General features: G+C 49.0%; 1 protein-coding gene across 3 annotated transcripts in view; it reads left to right on the top strand.

Annotated features, from left to right (window-relative positions):
• Positions 1–23,628, top strand: part of PPP1R13B (protein phosphatase 1 regulatory subunit 13B) — a 452,941-nt gene that overhangs the window by 394,705 nt on the left and 34,608 nt on the right. For all 3 annotated transcript variants that reach the window (XM_069638181.1, XM_069638182.1, XM_069638183.1), the window contains 2 exons: positions 19,408–19,545; positions 19,636–19,769. In XM_069638181.1, the coding sequence (XP_069494282.1) occupies positions 19,408–19,545; positions 19,636–19,769 (272 nt within the window). The remainder of the gene's footprint in view (positions 1–19,407; positions 19,546–19,635; positions 19,770–23,628) is intronic.

The raw sequence follows: 23,628 nt of genomic DNA, 5'->3' as shown, positions 1-23,628 counted from the left end.
CCTCATCTGTCCCCTCTATACCGTATCGGAAAAACAGACTTATCGGAAAAGCACAGACTTATCTGTATTCATTTTGAGACAGAGAACCTTCCCAAAGTTTGCATCACCCTCTGGGTGGCCGGTATTGAGGCAGTGGGATTAGCCATGTAGAGGAGCATGCTATCTGCATACATGTCTAGTTTGTATTCCTCCCCTCCTATTTCGATTTGCTGTATACTATCCTCACTCATAAGCAGGCTTCACAAATGTTCTATAGATAGTGCAAAGAGAAAGGGGTGAGCAGGCAGCCCTGCCTAGTGCCCCTTTCAAGGTTACATTTCCACAAAGTTTTGCCATTCATGACCACACCCCCTTTTGGGTCCCAGTCGAGTGCCTGCACCCCACTCATGAACCGTTCCTAGAATCCCTGTTTCCGGAGAACCGCAAATAGGAAGTCCCACTCCACCCCATCAAAGGCCTTCTCGGCATCCAGGCTCAGTAGCACCCCCACACCCCATACGCGAGTACTGCATCACATCCAGAGTTTTGCACATAATGTCCCCCCTTTGCCTGCCCATAATAAAACCGGCTTTTTTTCCTGGTGGATCAGACGGGGCTCTTCAATCGTGTGGCTAACATTCGGTTAAAACGTTTTTCGTCTAGATTTAACAGGGAGATTGGGCGATAGACTTGCAGCTGCCTGGGTCGCTACTTTCCTTGGGGATCACTGTAATCAGGACCTTACTAAAGGATGGCGGTGCCATCACAACCTCTGAGATGTTGTTGTAAAGTTTCGCCAATCGCGGGATGAGAACCCTTGTGTACGAGCGCAATAGAAATTAAATATCAATCAATCAATCAACCCCTGCAAAGCTCTTGTAGAATTCTATCGTAAACCCATCTTCCCCTGGTGCTTTCCTACTAGGTAGTCTGCATATTGCTCCAAGCACCTCCTCTCCTGTGAAGGGCGCCTCTAGGATGGAAATCTCTCACGACCCCTTTAACCCCACATTGTAGCCTTTCCGCATAAGCCGCCATCTCCGCCTTGTGCGTACCTCCTTCATTCCCATACAATACTTTATTATACTGTGTGAAGCATTCAGCAATCCCTGCAGGAGATGTTTCCAAGTGTCCCGCACAGTCCTTAATCCCATCAACCATTCGGTCAGCTCTGTGCCTTGCCACAAACAAGGCATCCGCTTTCTGATAGTGTTACCTGCTCATATCACCCTCAATGCCACTCTTTTCTGCTGTAACATCACCCTCTTCAGTTCCTTGTAAACTCCCTCATTATGCATTGGTTCCTCCAATGCTACAATTTTGTTAGCGTCTGTCCTCTAGCAACCTACGTTCCCTTTTTCTGCGGGCCACCTCACTTACTATGTGACCACTCCATGTCACATTATTTGCCTGCCACACTGTGTTGAAGTCTACTTCCCCTTTGTCATTAAGCTGGAAGTATTATTTTACCTCTGCTCGAATTGTGTATCTCTCCATAAGGAGTAGTTGCACCTCCATCTGGAGTCCACCCAGTTCCGTCAGCCCTGTAAAAGGTACAATGTCATATACACAAAGTCAGTGCAGTACTCTGGATGTTTGTTCCTTACTCCGAAGTAGATGTGTCGTACAGCCTAGAGTAGACGGTATATCCTTTCTGGTGGGGGTGCATCACTCTCCAGACATCAACTAGGTTTCTACTGTCGAGGGCCCTGCCAAATGCGTCACTACTGCCCTGTGAGGCCCTACCCGGGATCTCTTAACGAAAGCTGGTCTTTCTGTGGCGTCTGCCCACAAATTGAAATCTCCCCCCTACAATAATCAATCCTCCACCCATTCCCAAAATGGTGTCCGATGCCTGTGTATGGAAGGCCTTTAGACCCTGATTTGGAGAAAGCCGCAAATAGAACCCATGTCCCTTCCAACATGCATTGGACCAGGAGCAGTCTTCCACCTATTAGGGCTGATTCCTGTGAGTACGCCAAACGGATGCTTCTGCGCACCACTATGCCCACCCCTCCCTTCTTGCATGGGTTAGAGGCCCAGAACGTATCCTGTACCTCTGTATCTGAATTGGCTCTCTTCCCCCTGCTTCCAACCTTGTCTCTTGGAGAAACAGGACGTCCAGTCCCGCACTCTGACATTCTCTCACCACTAGGGATCGTTTTGTTGGGGAGTTGAGTCGCTTGACGTTAAGCGTCCCTATCCTCAGCAGTGACCAACCCCCCGCGTCTCAATCACCTTCACTGTCATCCCGGATCCATCTTTGTCTCACACAATATCTCCTACACAACACCTTCCCCTTCAGTAACTCCCTTGTGGGCTCATTTTACAGAGAAGGGAAAAGACACGTCCCGTGCCATTCCCCAACCTCTAACCGAAACAATAACTTTGGAACAGTATTATAAATGGGAAACATTCATGCAACTGAGATGCCCTGTTTATACAGAGGGCCACCTTAGGGCAAGTCCTGCTCACTGGAAATCATCTGTCGGTTGCCGTGGCCTGCGGGTACAACCTAGTGAAAATAGGGCAGCGCTTCCAGCATTGGTTTGGCTCTATTCATGATTGTTTAACAAGGAAGGGACGCTCATCTTCAAGAACTTTCTACCCCCCTTGTCCTGTTTACATCACTGAAGTCCTTCCTGAGGGCCCCCTTTGCTTGTGGTTGGGTTAGTCTGCTGCAGCCCTCGGGCCTCTATCAGCCTCCAGATGTCCCAGCACTTGCTCCACTTCCTTGGCGTTGGTCACTCTGTATTTCTCATTGTCTATTTCAAAATGCATCGCATATGGGTAGGCACATTGATATCTGACACCCTTTACTATCAGCCATTGTGTCGGCAGGCAGCAATCTCTTTTGCACGTGAGTACAAGCCCTGAAAGATACTGGTGAGCCGCACCTTGGAGCCCTGAAATTCAAGCTTATGCACTTGTTTCCTCCTCGTCAAAACCTCTGATTTTGCTTTGTAGAGCAGGAATTTCACAATGATAGAGTGGGGCCCCCCTCCATATGCCCTACCTCCTCTGTGGGCCCTTTACCCCCCTTCGGCCTAGAAAAGAAGGTTCAGAATATCTTGTATCTTCTGTGCCACCTGTATGGGCGACTCCCTGTCCTTCTCTGCCATGCCGAGGACCCTTATATTATTCCTTCACTCTCAATTTTCCAGATTGAGTTTTTCTCTCAACTCCATGTCCATCATTCGAGAGTCTAACTTCATCTCCTCCATATCTGCATTTAACTGATAGTTCTCCAGCCCCTCGACCTTTTCTTCAAGTTTCTCCACCTTTCACCTCAGGTTGGTGATAGAGGTCTGTATGTCTGTTCTGAGGGTCTTTATTTCTGCCATGATCCCGTCCTTTATCTCTGCCAAACCCTACCTTGCCTGCTCCAGTAAGGCCAATCCTTCAGCGACCTCACCCGCACACCCTGTGACTGGGGCTCTTCTTTATCACTGGCCGCAATGCTAAGTAGATTCCTGCCACCACTGACCTGGAGGGAGGTCAGCCCCACACAATTCTGGAGAGCGTTCAGTCCTGCTACCTTAGTCCACTGATGGGTCTGCGTGGTGTAAGCGAGGTATGGCATCACAAGTATGACACTGATACAAGAAATACAAGTTTCAAAACCTTTATTAAATTTTTGGGGTTTGGAAAAACTCCTGCTTTACCCTATAGCTATGATGGGAGGTAGTCTCTACCATCAAATAATAAACAAAAACAGTCCTAGCCAGTCTTTGTCAAATCAAAATGGCGTATACTAACAAAACCTAATGCCTGCCTTATCTGCTTATACAAAAAGTGTGTAAAGGAGACTATTGGCCTCATTACAAGTCCGGCAGTAACCATGCCGGAAATTCCGGCAGGTTACCGCGGACTCGTATTACCATTCCGCCTCCGTGATTGCCGGAATCACCGGGGCATTACAACTCCGGTGACCCGGTAATTCTGGAGGTGGAAATCGGTAAATCCCCATTCCCATGGAGTCCCATAGGACTCCATGGGGATGGGGACCATGGAAACACCGGCTCCATCTATGACAGAGCCGGTGTTTCCATGTCCGCCTGCAGGCGGGTGGTGTTCAACCCGCCTCGTCAGACCTGGCGGGAGTTACACCTCCCGCCTGCAAGACTCTTAATCAGCCGGTCCGGAAAGAACGGTGGTGGCGGATCTACCACCACCGTTCTTTCCGCACCAGCAGAGTCGTAATGAGGCCCCATGTATGCAAAGGAAAATCAGTGTTATAACATAAAGGATCAAGGTGGCTGAGTCCGGTCTCCTCCCCACGTTGGACAGCACGGAGTAAGGTGGCCCCCGTAAACAGGATGACACACTCTGGCTCTCAAAACAAGGCAGTTCAAAACGTGGGTCGAGGCCTGCTTGGCCTTCAATGTTAAAAGCACTTATTCCAGTTCACAAACAGTTCTCTCACAGTTCAACAAAAAGTTCACATAGGTCTCCCTCAGTTGGGCTCGGACCTCCATCAACAAGTGCCTGATTCAACGCAGATCTCACTGAGCCGGCCTCGGACCTCACAATCACAGCACTTGCAGAGGTTCCCTTACCCAAGCTTAATTCACATTCATTAGGGGTTCCCTTCCCCTATCTTATTAAACTTCCGGTCTCCCTCTGTCGGGCTTGGACCTGTTACTGATGTTGAAGACTCTCGAATGTGCAAGGCTTTTACCTTAGACCTGCGCAGGACCACTTCAACTTTCTCTTCGCCTCACACTCTTAAGTTATTTGCCCCAGTACCATAAGCACAAAAGTTCAAAGAAATCTTTCTCTTCAAGCTTTCACCTTTTCACTTCCCCTTTTGCCAGGGTTAATCTTGACCATTACACATTTCAGAATTCATTCACTTTGCCGCTTTATAACCGAACATCACATATTTTGCAGAGACTTTCGAGCGGGCTATTTCTTGTCGCCGGACCACTCTGCTCCTCTGCATCAATGCTAAGTACTTTACTACAATTGGGACTAGCCTACTCGCATGAATATTGTGCCACTGTGATATTTGCCCACTAGCCCTGCTAAGTACCTTGCTATAATTGGGACTAGCCTACTCGCATGAATATTGTGCCACTGCAACTAGCCTATTCCAGACCACACTACTATCTGGCTAATGCGTGACTCCGCTACCTGCTCTAAATGTACCCATCTGCCCATACATTAGTATGCTAACCCTGGAATGAGCCTACCAGACCTGTAGGTACTTCTACCGTCAGGATACCACCTGGGTCCTAGAGCACTGAGACCAACTGTTTTAATCGAACAGAATTATGCACACCATAAAGTTTCAATTGCCCAACCTACAACTGGTACTTCTCTGTGCCCTTAATATAATGGCCTGCATCAATCTCAGACCCTGCACCCCTCAGGAGAGAAACTCGAGACTGAGTAAGACTTCCCCGGATCCACAAACCTAAAACTAATATAATTAGGCCCACAGACTCCAGTCTCAGTCTTAATACCTTCGCCAATGACTACATTCCACTCACACCCACCTTAGAAACTCAAACCCACATCACTGCCCACTCGCCCTGGAATCACACTAGAATTAAACACACTAAACAACGACCACCACCTCTCCAAAAGCAGAATAAAATGACTACTATATCAGGCGCCCTCATCAACACAAGATCACTTATGGCCCACACCCCTGAAATCGCTGACTTACTCTCCTCTGACAACTTAGACATCTTGGCCATCACTGAATCCTGGTTACACGACGCAGCAGGCCCAGCCATCATGTTAGCCATACCAGATGACTATCAAATATTCAGGGTTGACAGGACCAACACCAGAGTGGGCGGCCTCGCTGTCATAGCCAAAACCAAACTAGCATTAAGACTAACCACACCCCCCTAAATCAAATCCTGTGAACTACTCTCAGCTAAACTCCCGATCTCTAATAATAGCACATTAACCATCCTTCTAGTATATAGACCTCCTGGTCCCATAGGCACCTTTTAGGAAAACCTCTCCAGCCTCCTCACCAATAACATTAAAGACACCGTACAACTCCTCTTGCTGGGAGACATCAACCTGAGCTTTAACGACCCCGAAGATAAAAATGCTCAATCGATTGAAACCCTCCTGACTGAACATGGTTTGACCCCAAAAAGTCCTCGCTCCTACTCACACAAAAGGGCGAATACTAGACTGGGTAGCCAACCTGAACTATCACAATCACCAAAATAACCCCTCACCATTGGACATACCACCACCTTATCAGTTTCTCTTCCTCTATGGAACACCTAAAGCAGAGGAACATCGAAATAGCCACGCCACTCCCGACCAGAAGCAAAAAAAAAATCAATCACCAACAACTCCGACCCAAACGCATTAGTACAGACCTTTAATGACACTATGACCAAGGCCCTTGATACGATTGCGCTTATCAAATTGCGCAAAGGCAAACAAAAATACCATCTTAATACTTGGCTCACCCCCGAGCTTAAAGAACTACGATTACAAAAAAGGAAACTCCAAGCTATCTGGCGACACTCACCCACGGTCGAGAACAAAACCCTTCTTACCAATTTTGCAAATATGGATAAGAAAGAAATGATCCTCACCAAAATGAACACATTCAATGAAAGAATCGCTAAAGCTAACTCCAATACCAAGGAGCTTCTTACCATCTTGTGTGAAATGGAAAACCCTATTCCACCCACGGATAACACCCCAAAAGATAAACAATGGTGCACCAGCATCAAAAATGCTTTAGCCAACAAAATAGCTACTTTGCAGACCAAAAAAGCTAATAAAAAAGCATCCTTGCACTCCACTGAGTCACACACCACCCCACCCTCGGTTACCCCCAACATTGCTACCCCATTCAGTTTCACCAATATTGCCATATTGGAAACCGAAAAGCTTATACTATCACTAAAACCCTCCAATTGTCAGGGTGATAGTTGCCCAGCACAAATAATCAGAGACGCAGCTAGATACTTAGCACCCTTCATATCCAAACTAATCAACGCCTCATTTAAGTTGCGTACTGTCCCCATCAACCTCAAAGAATCATGGGTACTACCCCTCCTTAAGAAACAGACCCTACATCCGGCCATCCCTACCATTTACCGACCCATCACAACTGTACCTTTCTTCCTCAAGATCATTGATCGAGTAGCCTACCTCCAAATCCAAAACTACTTTGAGGCCAACCTTCTACTAGGATCGCGCCAATTTGGATTCCGACCACAACACAGGACTGAAACGGCTCTAACTGACTTAAAGACACAAATTGACGAGTTGAAGGGCAAAGGTAAAACAGCTATCCTACTCCTCCTTGATCTATCGGCAGCATTTGACCTGGTGGATCACGCAGTGTTATGCGACCACCTAGCATCAGCTGCACATTTCTCAAGTGATGCCATAACCTGGGTACAATCCTTCCTAGCTAACCGTACGATGAGTGTTCTACCCTTCAGCCTCAGCAGACCCAATCCAAATTACCTGTGGAGTCCCACAAGGTTCATGCGTCTCACCGACAATGTATAACATCTTTACCAAGCCACTCTTTGACAAACTTGACAGGTTGGATGTCACACACACTAATTATGCTGATGACACCCAGAGCCTCATACCCATGTCAGGCAATTTCGCCGAAGACACAGCTTTGGTAAACAAGATATACCTCCTCACTCTGCCTGAATGACGACAAAACTGAGATCTTGATTCTGGGTTATGACTCTAACCAAAAAAAACTCAGCCCCAGCTACGATGCGTTCAACATCGATGGGAACGTAATCAAAGTAGTAACCGAGGTAAAAACATTAGGCTTTTATCTCAATTCTACACTATCACTAAAAAGACAAGTCCGCTCCATGGTCTCAACTACAGCTTATACCTGTAAACTGATTAGAGCGTGTAGACCCTTCTTATCTAAAGCTAGCTGCATTACGCTCGCCAATGCATTAATATTGTCCAAGTTAGATTATTGTAATGCCCTCTACATAGGGGCTAACAAAAATATTCTGAACAAAATGCAAATACTACAAAATAATGCCCTGAGAGCAGCTCTGAACATACCCCACAGAGAGCACATCTCCAACACCAGAAGAGACCAGCACTGGCTAAAAATTAGCAGTAGAATACTGCTCAAAACGTTATCCCTCACTTTCAAATGCCTTATCAATGCTGCACCTCCCTATCTATCTGCCAGACTGACCAGAAAAATCTCCACTCACTACACTAGATCATCAAACCACATCTGCTTAGAAATTCCTAGATTCAGACAATCCAAAGCCGGCGGAGGTAGATTTCCAGTCAAAGCTGCCCTTTCCTGGAATGCACTCCCGACTGCATTCAGAACGGAACAGCCATACTCTACATTTAGACGTACCTTGTTTAGCTGGCTCCGAACCAAGGTCATCTGAGAAACGGCTCTACCACTCCTCCCACCTTTCTTTGACCCTAGGTCTATCTGCCTGCTTCTTTTGTACCATTCTTTTTGTCTGACTGTAAATTCATATTATGTAACCTGTCTGCCATGCCTATTGCCTGTACTTTTCATGTTGTAACTAAGCTTTAAATATTCTTGTACTGCTGCGCCCAGCTACCTGAGGGTTTGGTGCGCATTACCAAATAAACAAACAAATCAATCAGTGGCTCCACAGTTATCAGTAATTTAAAGTTCACCACTGGTCTGCCTTCCTTTGCGTATCATCAGCACGCGCGCAGCCTTCAATTGTGAGATATACTGTTAAAACTTCAATCTTTCCTTAACACACACCAGCCTTTCATGTCGTTCGCTAACTCACCGGCTGTGTGCATTTTCTTCTTGTATTTGCAGCTTTAATTCACGAGTCAAGGTTAATCCCACAGGCTTGGCCTCGCCTTCCCAACTTGGTTGTTCACCCGGGAGAGTCGCTGGCGTCCTGAAAACAAAATGCAGTCTTCTTGTCTGGGATTTACGGCTCTTTGGAGGCAATGACCTCCTGCAGGGATCTCCTACCCTTTTCTCTTGTCTCTTGATCGGTCGTTCTGCTCCAGTGGGTTCGCCTTTGCCCCGGAAAATCTTCTCCTTCTCGTGTTCCACCCTGATCAGAGTATGTTTCACCTTTTATCCATGTTGGGCGAGCTAATGGGTATCGGAGGTATGTGATTAAAGTCAAGTGCCTGACCCAATTAGCGGGAGATGTCCAATGAGATATGTAAGGGTTAGCCTCTTTACTCTGTTGCCCTGCTCCTCGCACCGAGTGTTTGGGCATAAAGAGGGTGTGGGGGGAGTTGGGACATTGGAGAATCCTATAAAATAGGATGGGGGGGCGTGGCTTGGAGCGCCATCGATGTGGTTGCTCCTCTGAGGCCGCCTGTGGGATGCCCGCCGCCGTCAAATCCCGGCGGTTCTAAGCGGGTTTCCGCGTCGCCAATGCCATCTAAGGCGACCGGAACCGACATGGCACAACCTGGCCAAACATAGCCTTCGACCGAGGAGGCTTTCTACCAGAATTCAGCAGCCAAACTTCTCCCCCGTCTCCAACCGAAGAAACCAAGGTGGCTGCCAAGCCGGAACCCAGCAGCACACTCCGCACCTGGTGGTAGCGGGGCCCTAGAACGCCGAGGGAGCTGGAGAGGGGGAGCGGACTCTAGCACAGGACCATCCGATTCATACCAAGGCGGCCCAGAACACACCAGTGTGCACCCTCGGCTACTAGGGCCTGAGTTCCCGGCGCACACACTCAGAGGGACCAGGAGAGCGGGCTTCCACCGCTACGCAGAACGTGTCGGGACCCCCGCTCAGCGACAGCCGACATCATCACAGAGCCGCACACGAGAGGCTCATAGAGGGACCTGGAACCTCCACCAGCGAGGGACCACCGATGGAAACCGGAGGAGGGGCGGGGCAGCAGCGGAAGACTTGCTTTCATCCAGAGAGGCCTTGAACCTGTGGGCCTCATCGTAGCGACATACCCCCCTCATGCAACAATTGGCCATCCTGCACCGTTCCCGACGGAGACCCTCCCCCACACCAACACTTCCTGGGGCGCCCCTGCCCACTCGCCCAGATCTGGCCCAGAGTGGAGGTCGAGTGCGATATACACCCCGAGTGCAGTCTCCCGCCGCCCTAGGCCCCGCTGCTACTCTCTCAATCAAGACCGCCTGATACGAGCAGTATGTCGAGGCAAACGAAGGTGAGCAAGGGCACAGATATCGCCGCCATGTTTAGTGCACCGGAGAAACCCAAGAAACAGGATCCTCCTAAACTGACCCCACAGAAGCCACAAGAAGACAGGGGCGCCCTCGCTACCAAAGGAGACCTGATAGCCTTCATGGCGGATATTAAATCGGAGTTTCGCGCCTGCCTTTCGGAACTCACCGCTAAAATTGATCAGACGGACCAAAGGGTCACAGAAATCGAACAGAGGCTCGGAGAAATCGAGGACCATTCTCAGGATCACACTACCACACTGGGGGGGAAGTGCAAAAATCCATCGATTCCCTGCACCACAAATATGAGATCCTGGAGTTCAAATATGAAGACCTTGAAAATAGAGCACGTCGCAATAACCTCCGCATTCGGGGCGTCCCATCCTCTATCCCCGACAACAAGTTAGCGGATTACGTGGGAAGCTTCTTTGAGGCCCTACTCCCGGACCTGGACAAATCCCAGCTCCTGCTGGACCGGACCCACAGACTCCGCCCGCGCCGTGGGACAGATTTGGACCCCCCCCCCCACCAGATGTTATTACCAGGGTCCACTTCTTCACGACCAAAGAGGCAATATCAGCGATCAGTCGCCAAAGCGATGAGATCACTTTTCAGAGCACCCCACTTCAAATATACCAGGACCTCTCACCACTTACTCTCCAGAAAAGAAGAGCACTTCGGCCTCTGACAGTGTTCCTTCCGGAGCAACAGATCCGTTACAGGTGGCTGTTTCCGACAGCTCTCCAGTTTACATATAATGGCACCCTACGCCGAATCAGCCACTTGGAAGACGCAGAGAAAATCTTACATCCAGCCTCGCCCCGAGATCCTTCCACGCCAAACCCGGAGGGGACCGAAGACTCTGGACCGCCTCCCTCCCCAAAGCCCAAACGCACGTCATGGTCGTCAACCCAGCGGAGCAACAGAAAGAGATGAACGAGGACGCTTCCACGGTCCCAGGTTCCATCAGCGATTGAGCCTGGACGCAGATGCCCCTACCTAAAGTAGGACCCGCCACCTATGTTTTGAGCTAAGGAACCTTAAAGGCGGTCGCGGCGGGCCATACCCATGGTTCATACCCACTCCAAGGATACTTTCCAACCTTTGTTCCTTGGAAACCCACAGTACACGATACGTGATGGGACAGTTGGCCCTGTTGGCCGAGGGTACGACCGTACTTACAATGTCGGTCTACCCCCCAGTTAAAGTTGCGGCCCCCCGTTGGGGTTCCGCGTTAAAACCTCAAGTGCAGGATGATATCAAGAGATTCCCTAACAGACATGGCAGTTGAATCACCGCCCCACGACCCCCCCCCTAACCCAAGGAAAGGAGAGTGAGTCTTCAGCGGACCTCCAGACGCTTTGGGTCCTCTCCCTGAATGTTAATGGCCTGAACTCCCCTAACAAGCGAAAGGCAATTCTACTGAAACTCCGGGACGAAGACGCAGCGATAGCCATGCTCCAAGAGACTCACCTACTGCCGGCAGATGTGACCCGGCTTCGTTCCCGGTTATTCACGCTCCAATTCTTCGCCTCTGGCACAAACAAAAAAGGAGGTACGGCGATCCTCTTCAGGAAAGACTTGAACCCACAGATCCTGGAAACGAAAATATGCCCAGAAGGCCGATTTACAGCGGTCAAATGCCTCCTAATGGGAGACCTATATACTCTCATCTCAGTGTACGCCCCTAACACTGGACAATCACACTTCTATGACTCCTTGGGCACATCTCTCGCTAGCTTTGTGGATGGCCAAACAATTGTCGGTGGGGACTTCAATGGGGTTCCCGACCCCACCAAAGACCGGTCACACCCCCCGACTCCAAGCGACTTCGCCCAAGCACTTAGCCTCCTCCGACTCTTCAGGACCCTGGAGATAATAGACTCATGGCGGGTGTTTCACCCTGACGAAAAAGATTTCTCTTTTTACTCTTTCGTCCATCGCACCTTTTCAAGGATCGACCTGTTCCTGATCTCCCCGCAAACGTTCCCCTCAGTCAAAGAAGTCTCCATCGGCACAAGATAGATATCCGACCACGCCCCAGTGCTCCTGGAACTCCGGGTTCAGAACCCTAACCTCAATAACCCACGTAAATGGATGTTGTACGACCCGATCCTTAAAGACATGGCCACCAGAGACAAGATTGCAACAGGAATAAGAAATTTCTTTAACAAAAACCCAGCCTCAGACACCTCATTAGCGAACAACTGGGACGCCATGAAGGCATTTATCGGGGGCTCCCTGATAGCCCAAGGTGCGGCCTACCACCGAGACAGGCGTCAGACCCGGACGGCTCTAGAGAACGAACTAAGAGAGGCCGAGGCACTCCATAAGGAAAAAGGCTGGTCCCCCAAAACGCAACGGATCATTCGTACGGCACGGAAAAAACTGGAAGCCCACTATGCGGAACAAACCGCCCACCTAATGGCGAAGGCCAAACAGTCATACTACGCGAAGGGTAACAAGGCGAACAAGTTCCTGGTGGCCAAGCTAGCCAAGCAGAGACGCGTCAACGCAATCACGGGCCTGCGTGATTCCAACGGGGTCACACTATACTCAGAGCCCGAAAAGCAATGCCTCGCAATAGATTATCTGACCCAAATCATGAAGGCAACCCCACGAAACTTACCACAACAGAAGGAATACCTGCAGCAGGCAGCAGTGCCCCGTCTCGCCGACGCAACGAGAGACGAACTGGAGGAGCCCATTACAGGGGAGGAAATTGAGGAAGCCATCAAATCACTTAAAACACGGGCCCCCGGCCCAGACGGCTTTTCAACCAGGTTTTACAAAGTATTCAGAGCACAACTGACCCCCCACCTGGTTACCCTATTCAACTCCTTCAGGGAAACTGGAGCGGTGACCCCATCGATGCAGGAATCAACCACCATCCTCCTGCCTAAACATGGAAAAGATCCAAGAAGCATAACGTCCTACAGACCGATCGCACTTTTAAACATCGATGCGAACATATACTCAAAAATTCTAGCAACCCGCTTAAACCGCATCTTGCCGAAGATCATTCACCCCGACCAGGCAGGTTTCATCCTACACCGGACAGCAGGTGACAACATCCGGAGAACCCTGAACCTGGTGGACCTTGCCTCCCGGAACTCCCAAAAACTAGTCTTAGTGGCTCTCGACGCAGCTAAGGCATTTGATAGGGTGGATTGGACATTCATGAGACACACCCTAGGGGCCTTCGGCTTCGAGCCAGCTTACCAAACGATGGTTCTAGCCAACTATAATAGCCCTAAAACTAGCCTGAGAATCAACGGACATAACTCGGCCCCAATCCCCTTATCGTGCGGAACCCGGCAAGGCTGTCCACTGTCGCCCTTGCTCTTTGCACTCACCATGGAGCCCTTCGCACAAAAGATCAGGCGAAATGACCAAATCAAGGGCATACAAAGTGGCCCCACGCATCACAAAATCGCCCTATACGCGGATGACATTCTGCTCACTATCTCGGAGGCCCACTCATCTCTAAAACACGCGATACGTGAAATCGCCAGCTATGGCGAAGTCTCAGGCCTCACCATAAACTTCGATAAATCATCCGCCCTGGGTATCGGCCTCACCCCAGCAGAACGAGAACCACTGACTAAGATGAGCCCGATAACATGGGAAAAGAGTGCCATCCCCTATCTAGGGGTCCACATCCCGGCTGACCCAAGAGACACGTACAAAGCCAATTTCCCCTGACTCTTTAAAGAACTGGAAGCCAACTTGAATCGCTGGGAGACCCAAGAGATCTCACTGCTCGGGCGCATCACTGCATGCAAGATGAACCTCCTTCCGAGATTCCTATACGCCTGTGCCTCCCTACCAGTAGCGATCCCCACACCAACTCTTCGAGGGATCCAGAGAAAAATGCTGAACTTTATCTGGAAAGGTAAGAAAGCGAGAATCCCTCTCAGAACTATGCTGGGGAGTTCCAAACTGGGAGGGTTGGGGGTCCCAGACTTGCAGGCCTACAGAGTGGCAGCCCAACTGGCCCAGGTCCAGGCTTGGCAAAATACGACAAACCGCCCTAGATGGGTAGAGCTGGAACAATCACGAGTGCCCCTACCCTTACGATTTCTACCACACATCCCGCCCCCCCTCAGGACCCAATGGGGAGAGCTCCTGCTATCAACCAAACACACCCTTAGCACCTGGGACTGGGCGCTAAAACGAAAGGGAGTGCCAAGAGGACTGAGCCCACGCTCCCCGGTCTTCCATAATCCAACGTTCGCACCGGGAACGAATCCTCGCAATTTTCGTAACTGGATCAAAGGCGGGCTGGAGACCATAGACCAGCTGTATACGTGGGGGAGACCTCTCACATTCGCCCAATGCAAGGAGAAATTCCAACTCCAGGAAAGGGATAGATTCACATACATTCAATTACGCCACTGGTGCTCACATCCCCAAACTCTGCAAGCAGCGACACGCCCTCCTACTGCCCTACAACTCACTCTGGGAGATCTTCCAACCCGCGGCAGAGTATCCACCCTATACAGGCGCTTCCTAAGTGACTTCCTGACCACAAAAACCCGCTGCATGGCCCAATGGGAGGCGGACCTGGGTCACCCGATAGAGGATCAAACCTGGGTGGACATATGGACCAGAACACACACCTCGTCCACCTGCATCACCAATAGGGAATGTGCGTACAAGATCACGCTGCGGTGGTACTACCCGCCCCTCAGACTTCACCATATGAACCCCCAGGTGGATCATTCTTGTTGGAGAGGATGCGGCCACCCAGGCTCCTTCTTCCACATGTGGTGGGCTTGCCCGAAGATCCAACAATTCTGGAAAGCATGCCTGGGGTCCATCACACAAATTACCGGAACAACGATTCCCCTGGAACCAGAACCGGTTTTGCTGGGAGCTCCAATTCCCGGGACCTACCCGCACTCCGGGACCAGAGCGAAACTACTAACCCACTGCCTACTAGCAGGGAAAACGGTGGTGGCCCGAGCTTGGAAAACCCCGGAAGGCCCTCACATAGCCCAATGGTGGACCAAACTTTGGGACATTCTGGTAGCGGAGAAGGTGACGGCAGCACAAGCGGGAACTCTTCATCGTTTCCAGAATATCTAGGCCCCAGTGCTGGAATTCGACCAGCGCTTCCCCGCCCTGACCTATAAACCTACCGGGGCCCGCTGGATCTTACAAAATCAGGAGATCCCGGAGGAAGATACATAGACGCTGAGGAGCAAACCGGATAGCCCGGGAGGGAAGAGTCCGCCTACAATGCCTAAGGGCCAGATGAACCAAAGGGATGGGGGAGGGGGGAAACTCAGGGGTGGATAAAGGACTGGGGATCAACATGCCTAAATAATCACTGCTTATAATGTTTGTACTTGTCATCCTGCCTTGATTTAAAATAAACAAAGTTAAAAAAAAACAAAATAGGATGGGGCATGGGTACGGGAAAGGGGGTAATTCCGCGTCTCACCATCAGTTGCCTCACCCGCTCTCCCCGAAGACCCCTTACCCAGGTGATCCTCCTGCACTGGTCCTCCCCCAGGGACTGGATCCAAAGGTGATGGCTGTGCCCTGGCCACCTGAGAGCGCGATCCTCGGGTACTAGTAGGTGAAACATGCTTTGGTTTCTCACAGGGGGCACAGGCCGTCTTCTGCCGTCTACTTGTGGCTCAGCCCCTCCGGCCTGCATGGGTCCCTGTTGCTGTCCCCGTGCTGGCTCTTCCTCTCCTTCTGAGCCCCCTCTGTGTCAGCTCCTCCTTGCCTCGTCGTTGCTTCTGTCCCACTTTATACTGTCTGAGGGGGAGTGACCTCGTTCACAGAGGCAGGGGAGTCATTCACTGTGCAGGGCCAATGAAGCATATGGAGGATGCTCCGTCTCATCTGCGCCATGCTGTTTCACTCTGGTGGCGATTCGCTGTCACCGGCCTCACAGGGCTTAGAACCTCCTCACTGCTTCCTCGTTATGGCGATCCTTGGGTGCCCAGTTGGTTCCCCCACCTGATGCGGGCTTCTGCAGGCCAAGACGACCAACTAATGCTCAATATCATCATGATATGACCAGCGGGCTGCAGAGCCTCGTTCAGGCGCCCATTACCGTCAACGCCCTATGGTGGTCTTTTGGATTAGTTGATTTTAAATAGCAATTCCTCTGTGCTAGAAGAGACGGTAGACCCATTTTGTTTTTCCAGTGAACTCAAAATGTTGCATTAGACATTTTTAGATAGTTAATTGGATAACAAACGCACATGTGAATGTCTAAATACTGCTAAAGAACCCGAACTGGAGAGAGGCATATGGCTGTTTCCAACATGGGCTGTGAACATGGAACCAAGGGTAACAATTCACTTGACCCTCCCTGAAATATCCATATACACACAGCACACCGTTTCGCACACGCCAGGAGTCAATTATCACTAGCCAATGGCTAGCGCAAGTTTTGAGACCTGATGGCACACAGCGCACTTTACATCCATTACTCTCCTTCTCCCTCACTCCCCATGTCTCGCCTTCCCCATCTCTTTCTCCCGACGCGACCTCAGCAACTTTAACCCCTCTCACTTCCAGGACATCTGCGCCTCCTCACTTCTCTTCTCTCTCTGCAAACGATGCCCTGCCCACCCTATCCTCCAGTCTTGACCAACTATATCCTCTCACTGCCTTCCGCCCCTCCCACAAACCCACCCAACCCTGGCTCTACTTGCACCTTTTATCCATGCAAAGCCTTCTCCGTCGCCTAGAAAGACGCTGGTTTAAACACAGTACACCAACAAACCAAGCCTCCTACTTCTGTTACCACACCCTCTGACACCTGCATCAACTCGGCTAAACGATCCTACTTCTCTAACCTCCTCCACTCTCAATCTTCCCACCCTCGCCGAATCTTCCAAACTTTGACCCGCCTTCTCTCTCCCCAACCACTCCGCTACCTCTCCTCTATCACACTCTGACTTCGCAAACTTCTCCTCTAAGATACTCGCCCTACGCCAAAACATTCTACGGTCCACTTCCTACTCTCCTCCTTCCCCATCTCCCACTACCCCATCTTCCTACATGTCTTACTTCACACCAGTCTCTGACTCTCATGTTTCCCTCCTCTTGTCTAAAACTCACCCTACGGCTGCCCCCTCTAGCCCTATCCCCACCTCTCTGATACCCAAAATCTACCCTCTCCTCATACCTTACCTCACCTCCTACCTTACCTCACCTCCTTTTTCAACATCTCTCTCACTTCCGCAACCTTTCCCTCAGCTTTCAAGCACGCAACTATCATCCCCATCCTGAAAAAACCCTCTGCCAGCCCCCCCTTGGCTTCCAACTATCGCCCCATCTGTCTTTTACCCTTCCTCTCCAAGCTCCTTGAACATCTTGTCTATTCCCAACTCTCTGTTTTTCGTCTCCAACCTCTCTCCTCCCCCCTACTCAGTCTGGATTTCGCCCCATACACTTTACCGAATCTGCCCTCACCTCTGTACTTAACTCCCTCCTCACTGCACGCTACTCCAAACACTCTTCTGTTCTCATCCTCCTTGACATCTCAGCCACCTTTGACACTGTTGATCACCCCTTACTTCTAGACACTCTTTCCTCCTTTGGTCTCAAACGCTCTGTCCTCAGCTGGTTCTTCTCCCTATCCAAGTGCTCCTTTGCAGTCTCCTGGGACTGCCGCATCTCCCCCACCCACTCCCTCGACTTCGGCGTTTCCCAAGGTTCTGTGCTTGGCCCTTTTCTCTTCTCCCTATATACCTCCCTCCTAACCCCTATCATCTCTTCCTTTGGTGTCTCTCACCACTTCTACTCCGATGACATCCAACTCTTCCTCTCCACTCCCGACATCCACCTTAAACTCTCCTCCTGTCTCACTGCTATCAAATCCTGGATGTCCTCCCACTTTCTCACCCTAAACGCTGACAAAACCGAAGTTTTATTCCTTACTGCCAACACCCTCCTTCCCCCTCCTTCCATTCTCTTCCCCCCTCTAAACTCCCCATCTCAGCCTCTGCCCGCAACCTTGGCCTCCACTTTGACTCAAACCTCTCCTTCACTCACAATCTCTCTCTTACCGCCCGTGCTCGTCGCTTCCATCTTTACAATATTCGCAAAATCCGATCTTTCCTTAACTTTCATGCCACTAAACTCCTAATATCTTCTCTAATCTTTTCTCGACTCTTCTACTGTTCCACTCTCCTCTTTGGCCTCCCAGCCTCACATCTAGCCCCCCTTAAATCCCTCTACCATTCTGCCATCCGTTCTCTGTTCTCTCTCTCCTCATGACTCCATCTTTTCCTCACTAAGCTGGCTCTCTTTTCACTCTCAACTCAAATTCAACTTCCTCTGCCTCGTCTTCAAATCTCTTTATGATCTCGCTTCTCCCAACCTTTCCTCACTCCTTTCACTCTACTCTCCCTCCCGCCCACTCCATTCTGCTGATCACTTCCTACTCACTGTCCCTCCCGTGCCTTGCGCACCATCCCGCTTCCGCTCCTTCCAGGTCCTTGCCCCACTCCACTGGAATTCTCTCCCTCAACGCTCCATCACCTCTTACTCATCTTTCCTTCTCCAATCTCCCACCTGACAGTTCTCTACTATTTCCCTCTATTGCTCTAGTCTACTCATGTTTTACTCTAGTGATCTTGGCAAATTGTTCTGCATATTGTTCTTGGTTATTTGCCTCACGACTTGTCTTAAATTGCTTCTTATGTATTACCTGTTGTTTCATGTAAAGCGCTTTGGCTTAAAGCGCTATATAAAATCCAATTAATACAAATACAAATTAAGGCAGTGCCACTCAACATCATTTAAGAAGCTGGATACTGAGTTGGATTATACTTCATAGAGTGATATTCAAATTACATGTTGGGAAAAAGTAGGTCATTTCAAAAGGAAGTCTCAGAACTATTTAGCCGCTTAGCTGAATCTGTTTTAACGCCGCTTTGCCCAGCGTGATGAATTGCAAGCTGTAAGCTGGGTATCAAACTCATTCACCCTAGGAGATGAATGCCAATTCTCCATATGCACAGAGCACACCATGTCCTTACCCGCCAGTGGTGAGTGTTCTGGCCTGCTATGCCAGTATGTCACATTTGTTTGTCACAAGAGAAAACTACAGTGTACCTTGTCATAGCGCTATCTTTTTGGTTGTGTACATATGCAGATCAGTATAGAGTTCCCTGTGTCCCAATCGGGAAACAGTAGTAGCTGAGAATTGCAAAGAACACCACTGCTGCGTAATCTGGTTGCCAAAATGTAACTTGAACATTTTGTTTAAATGTGTGTGTGTTTTTTTTTAAATAGCCTAAACGCACCAATCTGAAGAAGCCAAACTCAGAACGCACTGGCCATGGGTTGAGGGTGAAGTTCAATCCGTTGGCCCTCCTCCTCGATGCTTCCTTGGAAGGAGAGTTCGACCTGGTGCAAAGGATCATCTACGAGGTGAGCTTGGCAGTGAATTGATTGCATGTTTTAGATTGCGTTGTAGGGAAAGAGGGAACTGCTCATTCTCACTCAAGTTGCTCTCTGTAGGTCGATGATCCAAGCAAACCCAACGATGAAGGGATCACCCCGCTCCACAATGCAGTGTGTGCTGGACATCACCATATTGTCAAATTCCTGCTGGATTTTGGAGTCAATGTGAATGCTGCGGACAGCGATGGATGGTGAGCATACGGTTCTGCTCCTAGTTTTAGAAAAGCTTGGCATTTGGGCCTTATTTAACGATACTGGAGAAAGAAGCTTAAAGAATTATTCACCAGCTCATTCCTGTGGTTTGCTCTGCGGATCTCGTTTCTCAGTCCTACCTTCCAACGGCAGGATCCCAGACCCCTCCTTTAAAAAAGAAAAACAACAAAAAATAGCATGAAATCTTAGCATGCACTTTGATTTTCCCTTGCGTACATGTGGTACGTTTTTGGCACACCTCAGTTTTAGTTCCATTTCAAAATGATGAGTATGCCATTTTTAAATAATGTTTAAAATAGGTTTTTTTGACACCTTATTATTTGAAGAATCACTTTGGTTTTCTTTGTCCCAAAAATGGGGCATACCCCCCAACCCTCATCTCACGGTTTCCTTTTGTTGTAGTCTTAGCCTTTTTTTATTTTTTATCTACTGGACTTAGACTTACTTTACTTTATGTACGGTTTTCAGAGTACTTTGTGAAGAAATGCTGGGCAGGGCTTTTTTCATCAATATGACGGCACATGCCTTTGTATTCTTGTATATTAATGTAAAATAATCTCTGTACTTTGCTGCATCTTTCTGCATTTTATCTTCTGGGACTGCCCCATTGAAGCTATCATTAGCAAACTTGGACTGCACATGGTTAGCCCATGATGGTTCCCATGGTTTTCCTACGGACCGTCTGGGTTGTGCAAGTTTTCCTAAATGTTGACTGGGAAGTTACCCTACACTGCCTCGCTCTGTTGTTTGAACCAAATATCTTTAAAAAAACCTTACTCGCCATGTCACCCTTGCTCTCGTACCTCTTGAGGAAACCTTGCTAGCCATGTCACACTTGCTCTCGTACCTCTTGACGAAACCTTGCTCGCCATGTCACACTTGCTCTCATACCTCTTGAGGAATCCTTGCTCGCCATGTCACCATTGCTCTCGTACCTCTTGAGGAAACCTTGCTAGCCATGTCCCACTTGCTCTCGTACCTCTTGAGGAAACCTTGCTAGCCATGTCACACTTGCTCTCGTACCTGAGGAAACCTTGCTCGCCATGTCACACTTGCTCTTCGTACCTCTTGAAGAAACCTTGCTCGCCATGTCACCATTGCTCTCGCACCTCTTGAGGAAACCTTGCTAGCCATGTCACACTTGCTCTCGTACCTCTTGAGGAAACCTTGCTAGCCATGTCACACTTGCTCTCGTACCTCTTGAGGAAAACTTGCTCGCCATGTCACACTTGCTCTCGTACCTCTTGAGGAAACCTTGCTCGCCATGTCACACTTGCTCTCGTACCTCTAGAGGAAACCTTGCTAGCCATGTCACACTTGCTCTCGTACCTCTTGGGGAAACCTTGCTAGCCATGTCACACTTGCTCTCGTACCTCTTGAGGAAAACTTGCTCGCCATGTCGCACTTGCGCTCGTGCCTCTTGAGGAAACCTTTCTAGCCAAATCACACTTGCTCTTGTACCTCTTGAGGAAACCTTGCTCGCCATGTCACCATTGCTCTCGTACCTCTAGAGGAAACCTTGCTAGCCATGTCACACTTGCTCTCGTACCTCTTGAGGAAACCTTGCTCGCCATGTCACCATTGCTCTCGTACCTCTTGAGGGAACCTTGCTAGCCATGTCACACTTGCTCTCGTACCTCTTGAGGGTACAAAGCTCCAAGTGGTGAAGAGCATCTGCTGAATTTCTGCATTTGGTGCTTCTCCATGATCCTGGCAGGTGCTGCCTTCAGTGTGCTATATATCCTTTATTTGATTTTTCATCATTAGATTATCTTCTCCTAGACCATTTCTGCAAAGGACGTAGGCGTTACCCTCTCACCCCTTACTATCCGTGAAGTTCATGCTAATTTGTTCTCTTCTGTTAGTCACCCTCCAATGCTTAATGTTGACAACAAACGCATTACCAGTACCAATCATCCAGCACACATACAGCCTATTTTCCACTCCCTCCATTGGCTCTGCTCCTTATCACAGATCTCCCTTCAGAGTGCTTGTTCATGTCTCTAAAGCCCTCCATGGAAATGAGTCGCTCCAGCCTCACCTCATATGACTCTGCGACCCTTGTGCACCCGAAGCATTAACTTTATTGCCCTCCCCCCTTTCATTTATAGCTTGCAGACTCATCCAAGTTCTCCGAGATTGGGACACCACAATGTTATGTACCCTATTGCGACTTGCCTCACAGGCTCGCTGAATAATCAGACATCTGGAAAGCTTTGTCTGTCACTATGGCGGTTGCATGGTCCTGTCGGCTAAACTGAAGTCCTTTTAGGTGCTCTGCAGAGAATGTCATCCTTGACATGTTTTGGTATAGAGATTCTGATAGTTTTGTATTGGAATTCCTGACTAAAACTGGAAGATACATGAAGCTGTGTATTTCTCCTATGAAATTTGGCACCCCGAGTGCACATTATTAGCCCCAGAATCCTCTGGAATGCAATTTTTGGAACTAAATATGCGTACACCTGTGACCTGCAAGGCTTGAATCCTTTCTGATGGAGGAAATCCCTGCCTTTTTGCATTTCCCACAGGAGTCCAATGTAAGGCGGGGGCCTCTTGGGGGGTCCTTGAAGGTTTTCTGTCGTTCACTAATAGGCCCAAGGAAAAACGAACTCACGAATTGCTTGGAGGGATTGACGACCTTTGTATTAGTGGCGGCTCGGATGCACCAGTTGTTGGCAAAGGGTGTATACCTTTTTGATAATGCGAAGCGGTCACTGAAGCCATGACTCTAAGAAAGACCCTGGAGCTGAGCTTGGACCAAATGGTAGACCCTCGACCTAATGAGATAAGGCTGGAAACCTCCGACTCATGTGATGACGGGCCGTACTGGAATGGGCAAGTAATCCTGCTGTAGATCTGGTGTTTACAACCAATCCCCCTGCTGAAGAGCTGCCAGGATCTGAGGTGGCCTTACCATCTTGTCATTTCTCCCTCAAAAGATTGTTGCTGATGTCTGAAAGGTTGAAAATCCTACAAAGACCGGGCTTGTCCTTCTTCTTTACTATTGTGAAGAAATAGGATTTAAAGCCTTTCATTCTGTCCAGCAACATTGTGGTCTGCAACACTCAGATGGCACTAACACCCGATCATGTCCCAGAGGTCAAAACAACCACCCTGAGGGTTTCCTTGGAAGAAAAAAAAAACCTTGATCATTCCCAGCGTTGCATACCAAGATGTGGTCATGTACAACGCCAGATCTTTTCTTGGCGAAATGCATCAGATCTGGATATTGTGATCTATCCTTTGGTGAAGAACTTGAATTTGGGTCAAGCTTTTTAAATTGTAGCACACTTATCTAATGTGCATTTTGTTTCTTCAAATTAAACTTTATTGACATTTTTTCAAGAGCAGTACAACCAAACTGCCTCCTCTGAGGCCACAAAAATAATCTGAATCCCAATCCTGGAGTGTCTAACCGGGTCATACTGGTGTCCAGTCAATTCGTCGAAAAAAAACTGGTCGACTGCAATTTGGTCGACGCAATTTGGTCGAAAACCAAATGGTCGAATTTTTTTTTTTATTTATATATTTATTTTTCGGGTTTTCGTTTAGTTAAAAAAGGGGTTTTTAGAGAAAAAAAAGGGGTTGGGGGGGGACCCCCCCAAAAAATAAAAAAAAAGGGTTAAAATAAAAAAAATAAAAATTTCGACCATTTGGTTTTCGACCAAATTGGTTCGACCATTTGTCTGGTCGACCAATTTTTTTCGACCAAATGTCTGGCAACCGTCATACTACCATCTGTGTAGGAGCTTGATTGCATGGAGTTTATATTGGCAGGATATTGAGATCTGGGAGGCCCCCCTGCAGAGTTTATCCCAGAGAGGTTGGTGTACC

The sequence above is a fragment of the Ambystoma mexicanum genome, chromosome 14, assembly GCF_040938575.1.
Source record: "Ambystoma mexicanum isolate Mex_15411 chromosome 14, UKY_AmexF1_1, whole genome shotgun sequence".
Lineage (NCBI taxonomy): Eukaryota > Metazoa > Chordata > Amphibia > Caudata > Ambystomatidae > Ambystoma > Ambystoma mexicanum.
Note: the sequence above shows the minus strand (reverse complement) of the source record. Positions and strands in the feature narration are given on the sequence as shown.